The following is a 15,535-nucleotide window of genomic DNA, read 5'->3' as shown; positions in this document are numbered from 1 at the left end:
CAAAAGAAACAACAGGAGATAAAAGAAAAGGAAGTTTAACTCTAGTTTATACCAAAACCATTCACTATATCCCTCTTGTGTGTTTCTGTCATTGCAAACCATCTTTCCCTCCACCATCACACATTGCTTTTACTTTCCTTTTGAGGATCTCATCCAAGTTCATTTAGCTGCAACTTTTAGCAATAGCACTTACTGTATATGCCACTTTACAGCGCTTTTCAGCTCTCCAAGCATTTTACAGAGTCAGCATATTGCCCGCTGCAATCTGGGTCCTCATTTTACTGACCTCAGAAGGATGGAAAGCTGAGTCAACCTTGAGCCAGTCAGGATCGAACTGCTTGCAGTCGGCAGAATTAGCCTGCAATAAGGCATTTTAACTGTGCCACCATGGCTCCTTTTATTGGTCGTCTTCATCTCAACCGACACATTCATTCAAAGGCAATTCATTCATTCCTTCTATATGGCCAAACCATCTCAACATGCTGCTTTCACACTGGTTACTGGTCACTCACCTTGTATTCAGTCTGCTTTCATTCATCACCCATTCAAAACCGCTGTGGGTTTTTACCACTCATTATGAGATGCACACAACAGTATTTAGTAGCCTTCCATGGTGGCTAGCCATGGTTTGTTTAAACTTTAATTATGGATGCAGCACCATTGGCTTTGTTCATGTATCTTTCTTAAGCCAGTAATGATGGTATAGTACCGCGATGGCGAACCTATGGCACGCATGCCACAGGTGGCACACAAAGTCATACCTGTGGGCGTTGCCCTAGCTCAGCTCCAGTATGCATGCGCACACCGGCCAACTAATTTTCAGGCCTTCCGGGCCCACTGGAAGTCAGAAAATGGGCTGTTTCTGGCCTCTAGAGGGCCTCCGGGGAGGTGGGAAAGGCCGTTTTTGCCCTCCCCAGGCTCTTAGAAAGGCTCTGGAGCCTGGGAAGGCAAAAAAACGGGCCTTCCAGTTCCACCGGAAGTTACGAAATGGGCAGTTTCTGGCCTCTGGAGGGCTTCCAGGGGGGTGGGGAAAGCTGTTTTCGCCCTCCCTAGGCCCACTGTCCCATCGTGTTCCAAAAGTGGGGGGAGCACGGGGGAGGGGTCACACGCACATGAGTGGGGGGCAGGGCGCATTGAATTATGGATGTGGGCACGCGCCTGCATGACCCCCTCCCGCACTCCCCCGCTTTTGGCACACGATGGCAAAAAGGTTAGCCATCACTGGTATAGTACCACAATTTACCTCAAATATTAAGCCCGAGCTAAACAAATGGCATCATACTTTGGTGCAAAGTATTGATCCAGTCAGTGTCAACAATTTGAGTATTGGCCACCTGATTTGAGAAGGTAAAGATTTTTCAGTTTATTTATAACCTCTAATGCTTATCTGAGAATTGGCAAGCATTTTTTTGTTAGCTGATGGAACATGACAATCTTCAGACAAATAAGTAAAAGTATTCAGGCAGAACAAGCCATTCTCTTATTTAAATCTTAAAGGGAATTTAATACAAAATGTACATAAAAAGCCATACAAATATACAGAACTTTTCTTCCATTACCGAGCATGTAAAAATAATTGCATTTTCTTCTACTTCACTTCAACACCTTCCTTTACGTAATGTTCCACTTTGAACTTTGTAGTTCATTGTCCACTATTTTGAGTAAAACTGGTCTACTCTTCGTAATAAACTTAAAATAAACCAGATCTGTTCCTTTTTTCATCCTACTTCCGCTGTTCCTTTCTAATGTCATCGCTTTCCATACCTCTGTTCTCCAGCCCCCATTCTTTGGCTTTAACAGTTTACTCTGATAATAGCAATTCAGCAGAAATGTTGGGTGACACCTAAAAATTAATTATGTTGGGGTTAAGTTGGGAGGAGAGAAGCTTGTTGTGAAGCTGCTAATACATTCAGAAACGTGATTGTCTTGTATAAATGCTCTTGGATGATTATCACTTCAGTTACCTTCTACGATTCTAGTATCAACAGGACATTTTGAAAAATCACCAGAGAAATTAACAGCCAAAGAAACTTCATCCAAGAAAAAGGGAAGAATGGAATACAAGATATAAATAGGAATAAATTAAAAAAACAACAACTTGAAACCAGTGGAATTGTAACATTCAAGCCGTGCCTTTGAATCTTCTGTCCTCAGACTTATTCCAAAGTTAAAACACTAGCTTGAGGCAAAAATGGCATCATGTATCCAGGATCTATTCTTCACATTGTTCTTTACGCTGATAATGATGCCACCTGCAAAGAAACGGTCATTCCCTGAAGCTTTCAATCTGGTTTTCAGAACGTATCTATGGGGGAATTCTTATAGGTATTCTCTTTCAGGTTGTTGAAGATTTCCTTGGTGCCGTTTTGCCACTGTAGAACAAGATCCATCGGAGTTTTCCCTTCCTGCGCAAAGACAGTCAAGAAAATGGGATTAGGCTTCTTGGCATGTGATTTTTGCTATCTTTTAATTTTATTTTACTTGATCGATTTCTTGTCGGGCAAAATGAGGGAGACCTGTCTGGTCGCATTGTTTAAATAAGCATGTTCAAGAAGATAGGGGTTTCGCACTTCTAGAATTCATGCAGGGGTGAAATCCAGCAGGTTCTGACAGGTTCTGAAGAACTGGTAGTGGAAATTTTGAGCAGTTCGGAGAACCGGCAAATACCACCTCTGGCTGGCCCCAGAGTGGGGTGGGAATGGAGATTTTGCAATACCCTTCCCCTGCCACCCCCACCAAGCCACACCATGCCCACCAAGCAACACTCACAGAACCGGTAGTAAAAAAAATTGGATTTTACCACTGAATTCATGCTAATGTGGAATTCAATCTGAACAATGAACGTGCTTCCAACATATATAGTAGTATGTGTTGTAGCCTTGCCATAAATTCTTATTCCATCTATTACTTGTACTTCACCCAAAATCCACAATAAATGTAGTATCTTTATTACAGGAAACCAAAATACCACAAAAGAGTATCTTCTGTTCCAGATGGCCAACCCAGATCCTACCAGTGGTATCCAACAGAAAATCAGTAATTGCTTTCTCATAAAACTGCCTACTTAATCATTTTTTTAAACTATTTTGTTCAGTGGCCTATATTTGCCCCATAGAGCCAGCGCCACTTGCATAAATGCTCAAATTTGGAAAGACAGTGATGCACTGAAATATGGAAGAACATCAAATAGGGACAAAAAGTGACTTCCTTTACTCATTTTATTTTACCCTGGCTCTGTTTGAAGTCCAAAAAATAATATAACCCAATCAATTCTATCAACGCATATCCCAAAAGTGGCATCATCAACAAAGGTATATAAGAAACTATTTCAATTAGTTGTAGGATCAATTTCTATGAGATGTTCTTAGGTTTATAAATGAGTTTAAAGATCCAAAGTTCCACTTTGGGTTGTATATTCTGTATAAAATCTGTAGCGCTAACAAAAGCGATATTAATTTCACAGCTGCAGTGTGAAACTATGGCCAGAAAGGTCGTAAAATGGGGTAAAACTCACTTAACAACTGTCACACTTAGCCACAGAAATCTTGGGCTCAATTGTGGTTGTAGGTTGAAGATTACGCATTGAATTCCATCTTTAAAATAGCCTGTATTAAGTTCTGTCTTTCCTGAATATAACATTAGAATCAGTTGAACAAAAAAATCAACCGAAAAATATATTTCAAAACAGTAAGAAGATGTTTTTTGGGGGGTGGGGAGAAGCCTTGTAATGCATTTTGCAGTTTGTTAGTAATGAGTATGATCTGACATGTAATTTGCAATTTGTGGGCTTGATCCATCATATTTAAAATAGACACAGTAAAATCCATGAGACTAAACTGAATCACAGTTACTATAAATAACATTGATTTCAATGCATCTACATTGTCTGATTTCAACTCAGCACTTCTACGTGACTTCAGTTTCACAACAGTGGGGGAGGGGGAACACTGCAAATGGAGTAACTTACAATGTTCTTTACGTTCAGGTTAGCCCCATAGAGAATCAGGAGTCGAATCATTTTATATCGATTTAATCTCACTGCATCATGCATGGGAGCATCCCCTTCCTAGGAGAAGGAAGGAAAATTGAATATGACAGTCTTGGAGGCTGGTCGTGCACAATATTGACAATGCTCAACAAAGGATATCAACATGTTGCAACCAAAAGCTGTTATCTAATGTAAGTGAAGAGAAGGACCAGGGGTGACATGATAGCAGTGTTCCAATATTTGAGGGGCTGTCACAGAGAAGAGAGGGACACCCTATTTTCCAAAGCACTTGAAGGCCAGACAAGGAACAATGGATGGAAACTGATCAAGGAGGGATTTAACCTACAACTAAGGAGAAATTTTCTCACAGTGAGAGCAATAAACCAGTGGAACAGAAGTTCTGGAATTCCTATAGGGAGGAAACAAGTATGCAAATGTAAATATGCCCTCACTTAGCCTGTATCACTATGCTAAATGCTCTGTGTAAACTAATATTAGCTTCATAAATTATGAGTTATTCACTAATGGCATGTAATCTAGACAAAAAGCTAAGGGAATGTTTTCTAAATCTAAAAAACAAGTTTAGATTTAGAAATAAGCTTAGTTCCTGTACTATTATGGGTGTGCTACCACTTTTGGGGGGATATGGGTTTGGGTCAGGCTGCAGACCGAGATGGGTGAACATCTTCACTTTCAGACATTTAGTTCCTTATTCAACAGATTTAGTGGCATGATAGTAGGTCTATTGCCTTACAATCACAATGACTTACAATTGCAATTCCGGCCTCAGTTATAGTTGTAAATTTACCTGTATGGCCTTGGCATAAAATATTAGAATGTGGTTATGTCTGGTTGATGGTCATGTATTCATGGGACACTATTCAGTAGTACGAGAAGCCTCTCTTCCTCTATATTTGAATCATTTTGGTCCATTTTTACAAGCACAAAAAGCCACCATTACACCAGGTCCTTCTTGTTCAATATTGCCTTCTAACACCACTTACTCTATCCGTTACCAAGGAAGGAGATGATATACTTACTCTGTCTTTGGCATTCAGATCCGCTTCACATGCAATAAGATGTTCTCCACATTCATACTGGCCTGTCCTTACTGCCACATGCAAAGGACTGCTGAGCAACTAAAGGAAAGGAAAAAGTGGAAAAAAAGCATCATCCATAACTGTAGACAATAAATTTGGATGGAGAAAAGAATTTCATACAAGCAGGTTCCAGATTCACATCTTCCGTAAATCAAATTTTGGAGACAATTATCATAAAATACCTTGTCTTTGGCATTTCTGTTGATCCCTTTGTTTAAGAGGAATTTCAGAACTTCTACGTTTCCACCTCGACACGTCCAATGAATAGCCGTTGATTCAAGCTACATTAGAAGAAGCAAAACAAAAGACCAGGAGATTACAATAAAGTAGGAATAATTAAATTATAGATCTATTTTAAAAGTGTTCAGGCTCTTGGCTGGTCATCCTTTCGATTGGCAAAAACTTTTCAGGTTCCTGGATTCAGAGATTAACTAAAGCTGGAAGATCTTTCAATAAAAGATCCAGATTTTTCTGGATACAAGCCAATAAGTTAAGACAAAGGAGATGATCTAAGATCATGGTGGCTCCTGAATATAAACAGTAATTCCTAGTGACCAAGACTTGATTAAGTTGTATTCATTGAGGAACATAAGCAGAGCTTTATTCTGGGTTATTATTTTCTGTTTTGACCAGTAGCTACAGGTAGTCCTCAATTTATGACCACAACTGAGCCCAAAGTTTATGTTGCTAAGTGAGAAATTTGTGAAGTGTTAAATTTTGCCCCGTTTTCTTGCCACATTTGTTAAGTGAATCACTGCCATTGTTAAATTAGTAATCCCATTAACAATTTAAAGTTGTTAAGTGAGTCTGGATTCCCCATTGACTTGTCAGAAAGTTGCAAAAGGTGATCACATGACCCCAGGATATGTTGTTAAGGCGAGTCAGTTGTCAAGCATCCAAATGTAAATCATGTGACCATAGGGATGGTGCAACAGTCATAAGTGTGAAAAATGGTTATAAGTGCTTTCAAACTGTCACTAAGCGAACTGTTATAAGTCGAGGACTACCTGTATTAGTTCCTAGTGTCAAAAACAAATGCCTTTCTCCATCTAGTTCTCTATTTAAAACATACATTTTATTATTAAGCTGCAGTCCCTCTTTGGTGCTCTCTGGATATGTTCAACTCCTCTTGGACTAATTTAATCACATAGGCAGTAGGTCAGAAAGCCCTACCACTTGACCAGAAGAACATAACTTGGCATGGAGTCAGAGAAAGTCATGTGTGTATCTTTGCAGCAGAAGCATACCCTTAGAAGGCAACTTATCATGAAGTCCCTTTTATGAATTGTACAGTGCAGTAAACAACAGTCTCCTTAAGCAATTACATCTGACCAGAGGCATGCATTGCTAACATGAATAACAGGGGGTGGACCCTTATCTGCTGGCCCCACTCCAAACAACTCACACCCCTATTATCCTGCTCTGTTCTTCATGTCAACTGGGAAGGAGGGCTTGTTGTCTACAAAAGTTTGCTTGATGTGATTGAGAATGTGAATGAAGCAGATTCCTGATGTGACTTCATTCATAGTCAAGTTAATTTTAAAGACACCTCCACCACCACCGTATGGCACAAGGAAACCTGGCAGGTATATGAGATGACATGTTCGTTCTGTCTCTTTCCTTGTGTTAGCATACTCCTATTAAAAATAATAATGGACAGGCAAATGGGCCCCATTTCTTTCTCACAATTCTTTCAGGTGCTTTGCATGTTTGTGAGAATCAGTCTGAAGAACAGTATAAGTGCGCACAGTTTTTGCTTACCATATCTTGGTATTCAAGATGAGCCCCAGCTGCTACTAACTTTTCCACAATTTCCAGATGTCCTTGTGAGCACGCTCTGTGCAAGGCTGTACGCTTGTACTGTCAGTGGGAAGACAAATAGCACAATCAATAATAAACAATTGCCTTTTTAAAAAAATTTAAAGCATTATTTCTCCCTCTCTCTTTCTCTTGGTGATTTTCTAATCTATAGCCTTCAGGTTTCCTGGTGGTCATATAAGTACTAGCAGAGGTGACACTGTCTAGCTTTCTTGATGAGCCTGATATTAACTAAGTATTGCCATCTAGATTGTAGGTGTATATGTATGACACCAGCCAGAGCATAGAATGATGCTCTTAAAGAAGAAGTGCAACATTGGAAGATGTGGAGAGATTTGGCCCATATGATCATCAAGAAGGGGAGGGGAGGGAAGGAGGGAGAGAGAGAGAGAGATGAGAAAAAAATATTAAGTATTAGATGTAACTGTCTACGGAGACAGTTGCTAAGATGCTTTTTCAAGAGGCAAGTGGACTTCCTTTGTTTTTCCTTGCTTCTCATCCAAGAAGCTTCTTCAGTTGTGACTGAACGTTGGGGAATGGAAGGATTTGCAGTCATCTGGTTGTTAGCACTCTTTTTGAGAGACCTTGAGTCCACTTGAAGGTTTATCTGGGCCCTCAGGGTCACCTGAATAGTGCAAATGGGTGTGGAACTTCTTGGAACTGCTGAACTGCTACTGGATGTGACGCTTAAGTCAGACTTTTGTTCTTCCACAGTGTTGGTAGAAGAAAGACTGGATTACACTCTAAGAAAATGACACTCTAAAACTATTTTGAAAGTTGTTGCCTCCCCTCCCAGAAAAACCTGGAAACTGGAGGTAGAATGCTTAGGATGTTTCAAAGGCAACGATTCATTGAGCTACAGCTTCTAGTATCCTTTGGGGGAAAATGTTCAATTAGGATCAAACAAATAATACAGAAATCAGTCGAAGCCAATGTACCTCATCACAAGCATCTGGGTCTCCTTTGTCTGCTAAATACTTTTCAATCACTGGCATTTTGTTCTCCAAGGCAGCTTTTAAAAACGTGGGAACATCTACAGGTCCTGTCTGATATAGAATAGAAAGAGCTCATCATTATTGGGAGATACCACTAAATGCAGAACAGAAGAAATTAAAATTCTTTGTCGCTTGAACGTACTATAACTTCTTGCTCAGGTTCCTTCTCAACTGGGATTTTGACCTTCTTTACTTTTTTCCTTTTCTTCAGAGTGATGATTTTTTCAAGGTCTTCCAAATTGTCAAGCTTTGTTCTCGCCTCTAGTTTCTTTTTCTTGAGCTGGACAAAAGGAATGAACAATACAGTAAGATGGTTTGTATATGACTGTCCCGAAATAAATATTGTATTATTAACATGTGACTCTCTCTCAAGGAATCTCAAGCATTACCAACCATGGTAATAAAAAGAGTGATGGTGATAAAAAGAGGAAAATCTTCATCCCCAGATCTGTAGCTTTTTACTGTGCCTGTCTCTCCTCCACCTCACTGATGCTTCAGGGCAATTAAGTCTCATAGTATTCAATGAGCACATTTCTCTAAAGGAATCTCATGATTGCGTCAGTTTTAATTGTGTCTTGACAGGTGAAATTACTGGGGTTTTTATTTGTTTCTTAAGATCAGTAGTCATATCCTTAGGTGTCCAGCTGATGTGCAGGAGTGCAGAAGCCTGGCACTCTGACAAATCAGCCATCAATAGACACATAGACATTAACAACATCTACAGACTATGCAAAAGAGACAATCAACCAGCCTAAAAGACAACAACAACAACAAAAAAGACTCCAGCACCTCTCCACCAGTGATCAGCAACCAGATCAACATAGATTAACTCCAAGGTTAATATCAGACCAACAATCAAGTAAACAATCCCCCAATCAAGAAACTGCCCAAGAGCCATCAGTAAACAGCCCAACCAAAGAATCTCTAAGACCTCCACCCACACAGACAGGCAAGTCAACTGACAGCAAACAGCACTCTTTACTAGCACTGATGATGTTACCTAATTAGGTTAATGAAAGGTCTGCAAGAAAACAAGCAAGCTCAGAGAGCATCAAGGACCCACTCAGTGCTGATTTTAAAAGTTATGTTATCAGGAGGTGTGCAGAAAAAAAATAGCCTTGAGAAGTAGAAAACAGCTATGGATTTTGTTTCTGCAATTCCCTTTCTTCCTGAGAGCTCGGTAAAGAAAATATTGGACAAAAGGTATTGTACAATAGTTATATTTGTACATCTGTACCGCAAATCATTATGCCACTAAATACATTAGAAGGTTGAATACTTGATTGCATGGGTAAACTCACTGTAATAAAAAGTTGTGATAAGAGTAGCTTTTTGAGGGAATCAAAAAGGAGAGTCGAGAGTCAGTTTGATTTATTGGTTAAAGGTGTTAGACTATGAAGTGAGAGAGACTCGTGTGGACTAATCCTGCCTTAGGCACAAAGCCAGCTGAGTGACTTTGGGCAGTCCTTCTCTCTCAGCCATAAGAAGAAAGCAATTCCGAAAATGCTGCTGAGAAAATTGCGTGGACTTGTCCATGTAGTCATGAGGAATCACGACTGGTTTGAAGGAGTGGAGAGAGAGAGAGAGAGAGAGAGAGAGAGTCAGAGAGAGAGAGAAGAGAATGAGAGACAGAGAGAGACAGGGAGAGAGGGGGGGAGAGAGAGACAGAGACAGAGAGAGACAGAGAGAGAATGAGAGAGACAGAGAGCGACAGGGAGAGAGAAAGGGGGAGAGAGAGAGGGAGAAAGAGACAGAGATAGAGAGAGGGAGAGGGAGAGATTGTAGTAAAGATGCATTTTTAAATTAGTTGATCAAGAATCACTTCCAAAAGAAAAGATGCAAAGGGGTTGTTGGTGCAATAACTATTATACATTATGGAATAGGTTGTCACTTGATGTCGCACTCATTAACACCTCGTGAAAAGTCACTTGAGCTGCTACCCTGTACGAAAGATGTGTCAGCTTGTATTTAAAGCAGAGGCAACATATTCCTAAATGGTTCTCAAGTAACTCATAAATGCATCATGTAACAGATTGTTGTTGCTTACTCATCTACAGATCTTACCTTTGAGGGACTAAGCAGGAGAATTTCAGGAGCCTGTTCTAGTAAATGTCTAGCTCATTTGGCTGAATCAATACATTTCTCAATTTGTTCTGCTGTCACTATGGTATTAATATGTAATGTAACACATTACATATTATGTCCTTCATGGCACAAGGCCTGGTTGCTTGCAAGGATGACCTGTTTCTGAAAAAATTTGCCTACTTGAAAAAATCTGCTGTGGGTCTTCTCACCTAAGGAGTATCATCTAGCCAGAATGGGACAACTCACCGCAGCCAAATTGTTGCAGCCAATTCACCACCGTCATCTCAACGCGGGACAACTTGCCATGGCCAACTTACAGCGGGACAACTTGCCAAGGGACAATTTAACAATCTAATTTAATTATTTAAAATAAATGAACATTATTTTAATTTTTGCCATTCACATTTCGTTTTGCATCCTTTCTTTAATGATCCTATTCCACCATTTCTTTGATATTAGTGTAACTCTTGTCCTGCAGCGAGTTCGGCATGGCGAGTTGTCTCATAGCAAGTTGGCTGCTTTGAGTTTTCTAATCTGATATTCCTTTTTACAGGTAAATAGATGAGAAAGCAAATAACCTGCCACCACCTATAGCATCTGAGAAACTCGTTTGAATGATACTCATAGGAACCAGTATCATGTAGTTTCTGTGGTCAATCTTGTCTATTGCTCCATGAGTCGTTGACATTGTCCAGATTTTCAAAATAAAATTTCCCCAACTTTGTTCCCCAGCTAGAATTTCCTTGAAAGTGAAATTGTGTTATATCATGAATGCAAAGATTAAGCACTCCCCAAGGATTCTTAATAGCTCATCCTTTTAATTTGTTTCAAATCTCAACTTCCTGGTTTTCTCATTATAATTAAGTTTTGACTGAACATCTTTTTCCTGATCCTCAGCATAGTCCTACCAGATTATGTAGGCTTGTTCTAATGTGACCGTAGTAGAGAACAACAGTAAATCAAAACATTGGCGATATATTCCCAGAAGATACATAAAAACTCATTATTTTACCTCAGCTTGCAGCTCCTTCTCTTCTTTGTAAGTCAGAGTGCGCTGTGTTACTGAGGGATCAATGACTGTCTTCAGGTCTTCTTGCTTCTCTAATCTCACTGTAGCTTCATATTCTCCATCTTTGAAGTCCTCTGGAAGGAAATCCCCTGTTTCTCTACCTTCTGTCTTCTTGCCTGTCATCTGTCAAAGAAAACATGTGTTTTAAGATTAGAGTTCCAAAAGGTTGTCCCTGACAAACCAAGACATGGAGGAAACTTATAAAAAAACAGATTGTACAACCACCGAAAGAACTTGTTGACAAAAAAAAAAAAAAGTGAAATTGATGTCCCAAGATCATCATGACAGGCACAGCTTTGAGGAAATGGTAAGTGAACTGATAAGAAACCATGAGCTGTACAGTATTGCTGAGGGCAACAGTATGTTTGCAATTAAATAATTGTGGAAAAAATAAACCATCGGGATATTCAGAAGCAAGGAGGCTGAAAAAAAAGGAAGTAGTAGAGGCAATATCCCAACAGGACTTTCTGGTTTTTCTTTGAAGACGTTTCACTTCTCATCCAAGAAGCTTCTTCAGCTCTGACTGGGAAGCTGAAGAAGCTTCTTGGATGAGAAGCGAAACATCTTCAAAGAAAAACCAGAAAATCCAGTTGCCTCTTGAAAAAAGCACCTTTGGGACAACCATGACTTAGATGACTGAGAACCTCCATAGACAGTAGAGGCAATACATTGCAAAAGAAAAACCTGAAGGAAAAGTAGGTGATGTTGAGGCTTGGAAAGAGCCAGAATGAAAAAAAAAAAAAAAAGCAAGAAGACCATCATTATTCCTTAAGAATAGTGTGCTCAATTTTGTTGGGAGGAAGGACAAAATAGCACTAGAAGGATAGTTATCAAGAGACTAAGTGGTTTGAGAAAAATAGTTAAGTTTTGCAGCAGTCTGAGAAAAAAAGGCAACGGAAAGAGTGAAATAGAGAAGCCCAGAAGAAAACTACCCTACGGTTCTCCCTCACCCACAAAGGGAAGGGCTGGAGATAGGACAGTAGACTGACTAAGGAAACTGTAGACTGAGTGCTACTGTGGACCGTGAGTGTATTGGGTTGCAATATCTGACACTCACATTAGGATGTTTGCCATCGTAGCAGCAGTATGACCTGCAACAATGAAAGCCCAGACGTGCTGAAGGATGTCAGGAAAGATTTTTATATATTAATGGGAATTAGCCATACAATTGCTTAGCTGTGAGCAGCTGGTTATTAGCTAATACCTGCAGTGGCTAAGTTAGTAACCTGGTTGTTAAGTGAATCCGGCTTCCCTATTGACTGTTTTTGGAAGAAGGTTGCAAAAGGCAATCACATGACTCCAGGACACTGCAGCCATCATAAATATGAGCCAGTTGGCAAGAGTCTGAATTTTGACCATGGGGATGCTGCAATGGTTGTAAATGTGAAAAACTGTCATAAGTCACTTTTTTCAGTGCCGTTGTAACTTCAGATGGTCACTAAAGGAACTGTTGTAAGTCAGGGACTACCTGTATTGTAAGATTAAAAGGTAAAGGTAACAGTTCCCCTCACACATATGTACTAGTCATTCCCGACTCTAGGGGGCAGTGCTCATCTCTGTTTCAAAGCTAAGGAGCCAGCGCTGTCCGAAGACATCTCCGTGGTCATGTGGCCAGCATAACTAAATGCCAAAGGCGCATGGAACGCTGTTACCTTCCCACCAGAGGTGGTCCCTATTTTTTTACTTGCATTTTTTACGTGCTTTTGAACTGCTAGATTGGCAGAAGCTAGGACAAGTAACAGGAGCTCACCCTGTTACGCGGCATGAGGGATTCGAACCGCTGAACTGCCGACCTTTCGATCGACAAACTCAGTGTCTTAGCCACTGAGCCACCACATCCCTAAGATTGTAAGATTAGTTTTTTACTAATATTCACTAGTATGTGTGAATAAGATCATAAGTCACTTTTTTCAGTGCTGTTGTAACTTCGAACGGTCACTGAACGAACTGTTGTAACTTGAGGACTACCTGTAGTTGCCCGCAACCAAGCAATTGTTGCTCTAATGATCTGATTACTAGCCACTTCTAACTAAGCACTGGCCTCAGAATGAACAGACAGAAAAGGGAATGAGCTTGAATTAGATTTGACGTGTAGCAGGACGGCAATACATTGAAAGATTTGGATGCTAATGAGCTCAGATACAGAATATTTTACACTGAAGGATGTGTGCCCTTAATACGTTCAATTAAATTTAAAATCAAGTCTGCAGCAGTTTGCAGTGTGCAAGCAGCTAAAGTTAGAGATTGCTACATCTCACTGAAATCACCGAAACAACTCAGTGTGACTTCTATAAATCCCAATGCTTCCAGTGGGTTTTAGTCATGACTATGTTTAGCTGGATGAAGAGAAATGATGGAGAATCCACCCAAGAATGCAATGGGGCATATTTTTTGGTTTTTTGTTTTTAAATATCCTACTCCCTTGTTCCTCCCAACTCTTCTATATACTGACAGACTCCTATGCCATCTGTTTTTGAAATCCTTTCTGGCTTAGAAGAAGCTTAGAGAGACTTGGGGTCCTGCTATCGAGAAATAGAAAAATCTCCTGGGTTACCCAAAATTTACCATGTTGATTCTGAGTTCGTTCACACCAGCTTTGTTTGCGAGTTGCTAACAAACTATGTATACATTGAAAGTACAGAAATCCACATTTTATGAAAGAGATTTCATAAAATAAAATCTCTTTCTGATCAAACCACAGTAGTCCATGAAAAAGACCAACTAACGGTCCATCTAATTAAATTCAGTAATAATACACACAGGAAATTATACAGGGCTTACCCATATACTTTCACTTTTTATTTTCTAGACCTAATAAACAACAATCCAGATTGTCATACCTATATTCGATGACAAATTAAGCTCAGAGGGGTGGAATAGGTAAAGGGTTTGCTTATTTGCCAGTACAAAAATGTTGTGCTATTATTACAGCTAAAGTGTTTGAGATAAGCAACTATTTCAGAATCACTTCTATTTTCTTTCCATTCCTTCACTGTCATTTGCTGCCATTAATAACCCAGTCATAAACAGCAGAGGTGACTAGAGGCCTATTAAAGCTGGGTCATTTAAGTTCTGTTTTAATTCTTCATTATGTTGTCTGGAATGGGAGTTGGAGCCAGACTTGTGTGCCTGGCATAGTATAAGCGTAGTTGAGAATACTTTGAATCACTAGGGATGTTTTAATAGCTGAACCCATCACACTCCTACTGTTTTTGTTGTATTTTCTTGTGAACTATCCCGAAAGTCTCAATATGGCAAAAGATGGCATATAATAAATATCCTCTTTTGAAAATTTTGTTGACACTTAAATAAGACCAAGCTTTTTTAAAAATTAATTTGCAAGCTAAACAACAGTACAATGTATTGCTACATAAACTACTGTTATTAAATGTATAACATGTATTTATATGAAAGATAAATAACAACTTCAGCAATAAATAACCCATTCCTATTCATTCATCTTCATAATAAACTTTAAACATAGGAGAATATTATTATTGTCACAAAAGTTGCTAGCAATAAAAACTACGGGACATATGTGAATCAAAATTCAAATAGTAGATTTTCTCTCTTTGTTCTGTTTGCTTAAAAGGACCACACCCATTCCCCAATGACATTTTAATTACAATATAATTTCCCCTTAGGTACCACCTTCAATCAAAAGAAACAATTTGGTCTTAGAGATAACCATTCCTTTGTTTGATGATGGTCAACCCACATGCTATTGAACTGGAAGTGATGACCACCTTTTAAAAAAATTATCACACAAGGTAGTTTGATACTTACCAGATCTTCTACCAGTAACATCATCATCCTGGCTGTTTGGCTGATCAAAAGCTGATGGTACAGTGGAGTATTCCTCTCAAGAAAGATGCCTTTACTGTCCAAGGCAACTTGACTGAGACATGCCAAGCTCTGTTAGTTTATATATCTTTGCAAAAACTTCTTCTGCGTGAGATAATCTTCCAACCTGGGAATCCAAACAGTTCAGCAATAGGTGTTTTCACATTCCAGGCATATTAACTAGCCAGATCTAGTGTCAAGGATAGGAATTGGAGGGGGGTGGGTGGGTTGAGGGAGGGTGAGGGGAAGAGGAAAAGTCCTGCGTTGTAACGGCACCGAATATCTGAATTAGTATGAAATACAAGAGCTTCATTCCATTGGCAGTGACTACATAGCTCAGCAATGCAAACTATGCTGGCTGCCCGGTGTCCATTAAGACAGCTGTCTGCAGATACCACCCTTATCATAACTGGCTCCCACATGAGCAACAGACACCCAGAGGGGGGGGACAAAAGACAAGGTAGCCCTCGTTTTGTGGATAAACAAAGAAGTAGGTCAACTGATGGAAAAATAATTATTTTGGTGATACTATGTCCTAGGATTTATAAATAGTTCTGTAGGGAAATATATTCTTCCCCTTGCCCTCATCCCCTCACCGGTCTCTCTCATACACACACACACACTTATCATGATGTCA

General features: G+C 39.7%; 1 protein-coding gene across 1 annotated transcript; it reads right to left on the bottom strand.

Annotated features, from left to right (window-relative positions):
• Nucleotides 1–1,475: 1,475 nt before the first annotated feature.
• Nucleotides 1,476–15,161, bottom strand: ANKRD1 (ankyrin repeat domain 1). The gene is made up of 9 exons (XM_070945934.1): nt 14,842–15,161; nt 10,999–11,178; nt 8,044–8,181; nt 7,845–7,952; nt 6,850–6,948; nt 5,271–5,369; nt 5,029–5,127; nt 3,968–4,066; nt 1,476–2,405 (listed from the first exon to the last, which is right to left on the bottom strand). Exons 1-9 carry the CDS (start codon nt 14,866–14,868, stop codon nt 2,295–2,297), a joined length of 960 nt encoding a protein of 319 aa, XP_070802035.1. The 5' UTR covers nt 14,869–15,161; the 3' UTR covers nt 1,476–2,294.
• Nucleotides 15,162–15,535: the final 374 nt, after the last annotated feature.

Source organism: Pituophis catenifer, unplaced genomic scaffold (genome assembly GCF_029215685.1).
Source record: "Pituophis catenifer annectens isolate HBS135680 unplaced genomic scaffold, rPitCat1.0.hap2 SCAF_6, whole genome shotgun sequence".
In the NCBI taxonomy this organism is placed as follows: Eukaryota; Metazoa; Chordata; class Lepidosauria; order Squamata; family Colubridae; genus Pituophis; species Pituophis catenifer.
The sequence above is the reverse complement of the archived record's forward strand: the minus strand, read 5'-3'. Positions and strand labels throughout refer to the sequence as shown.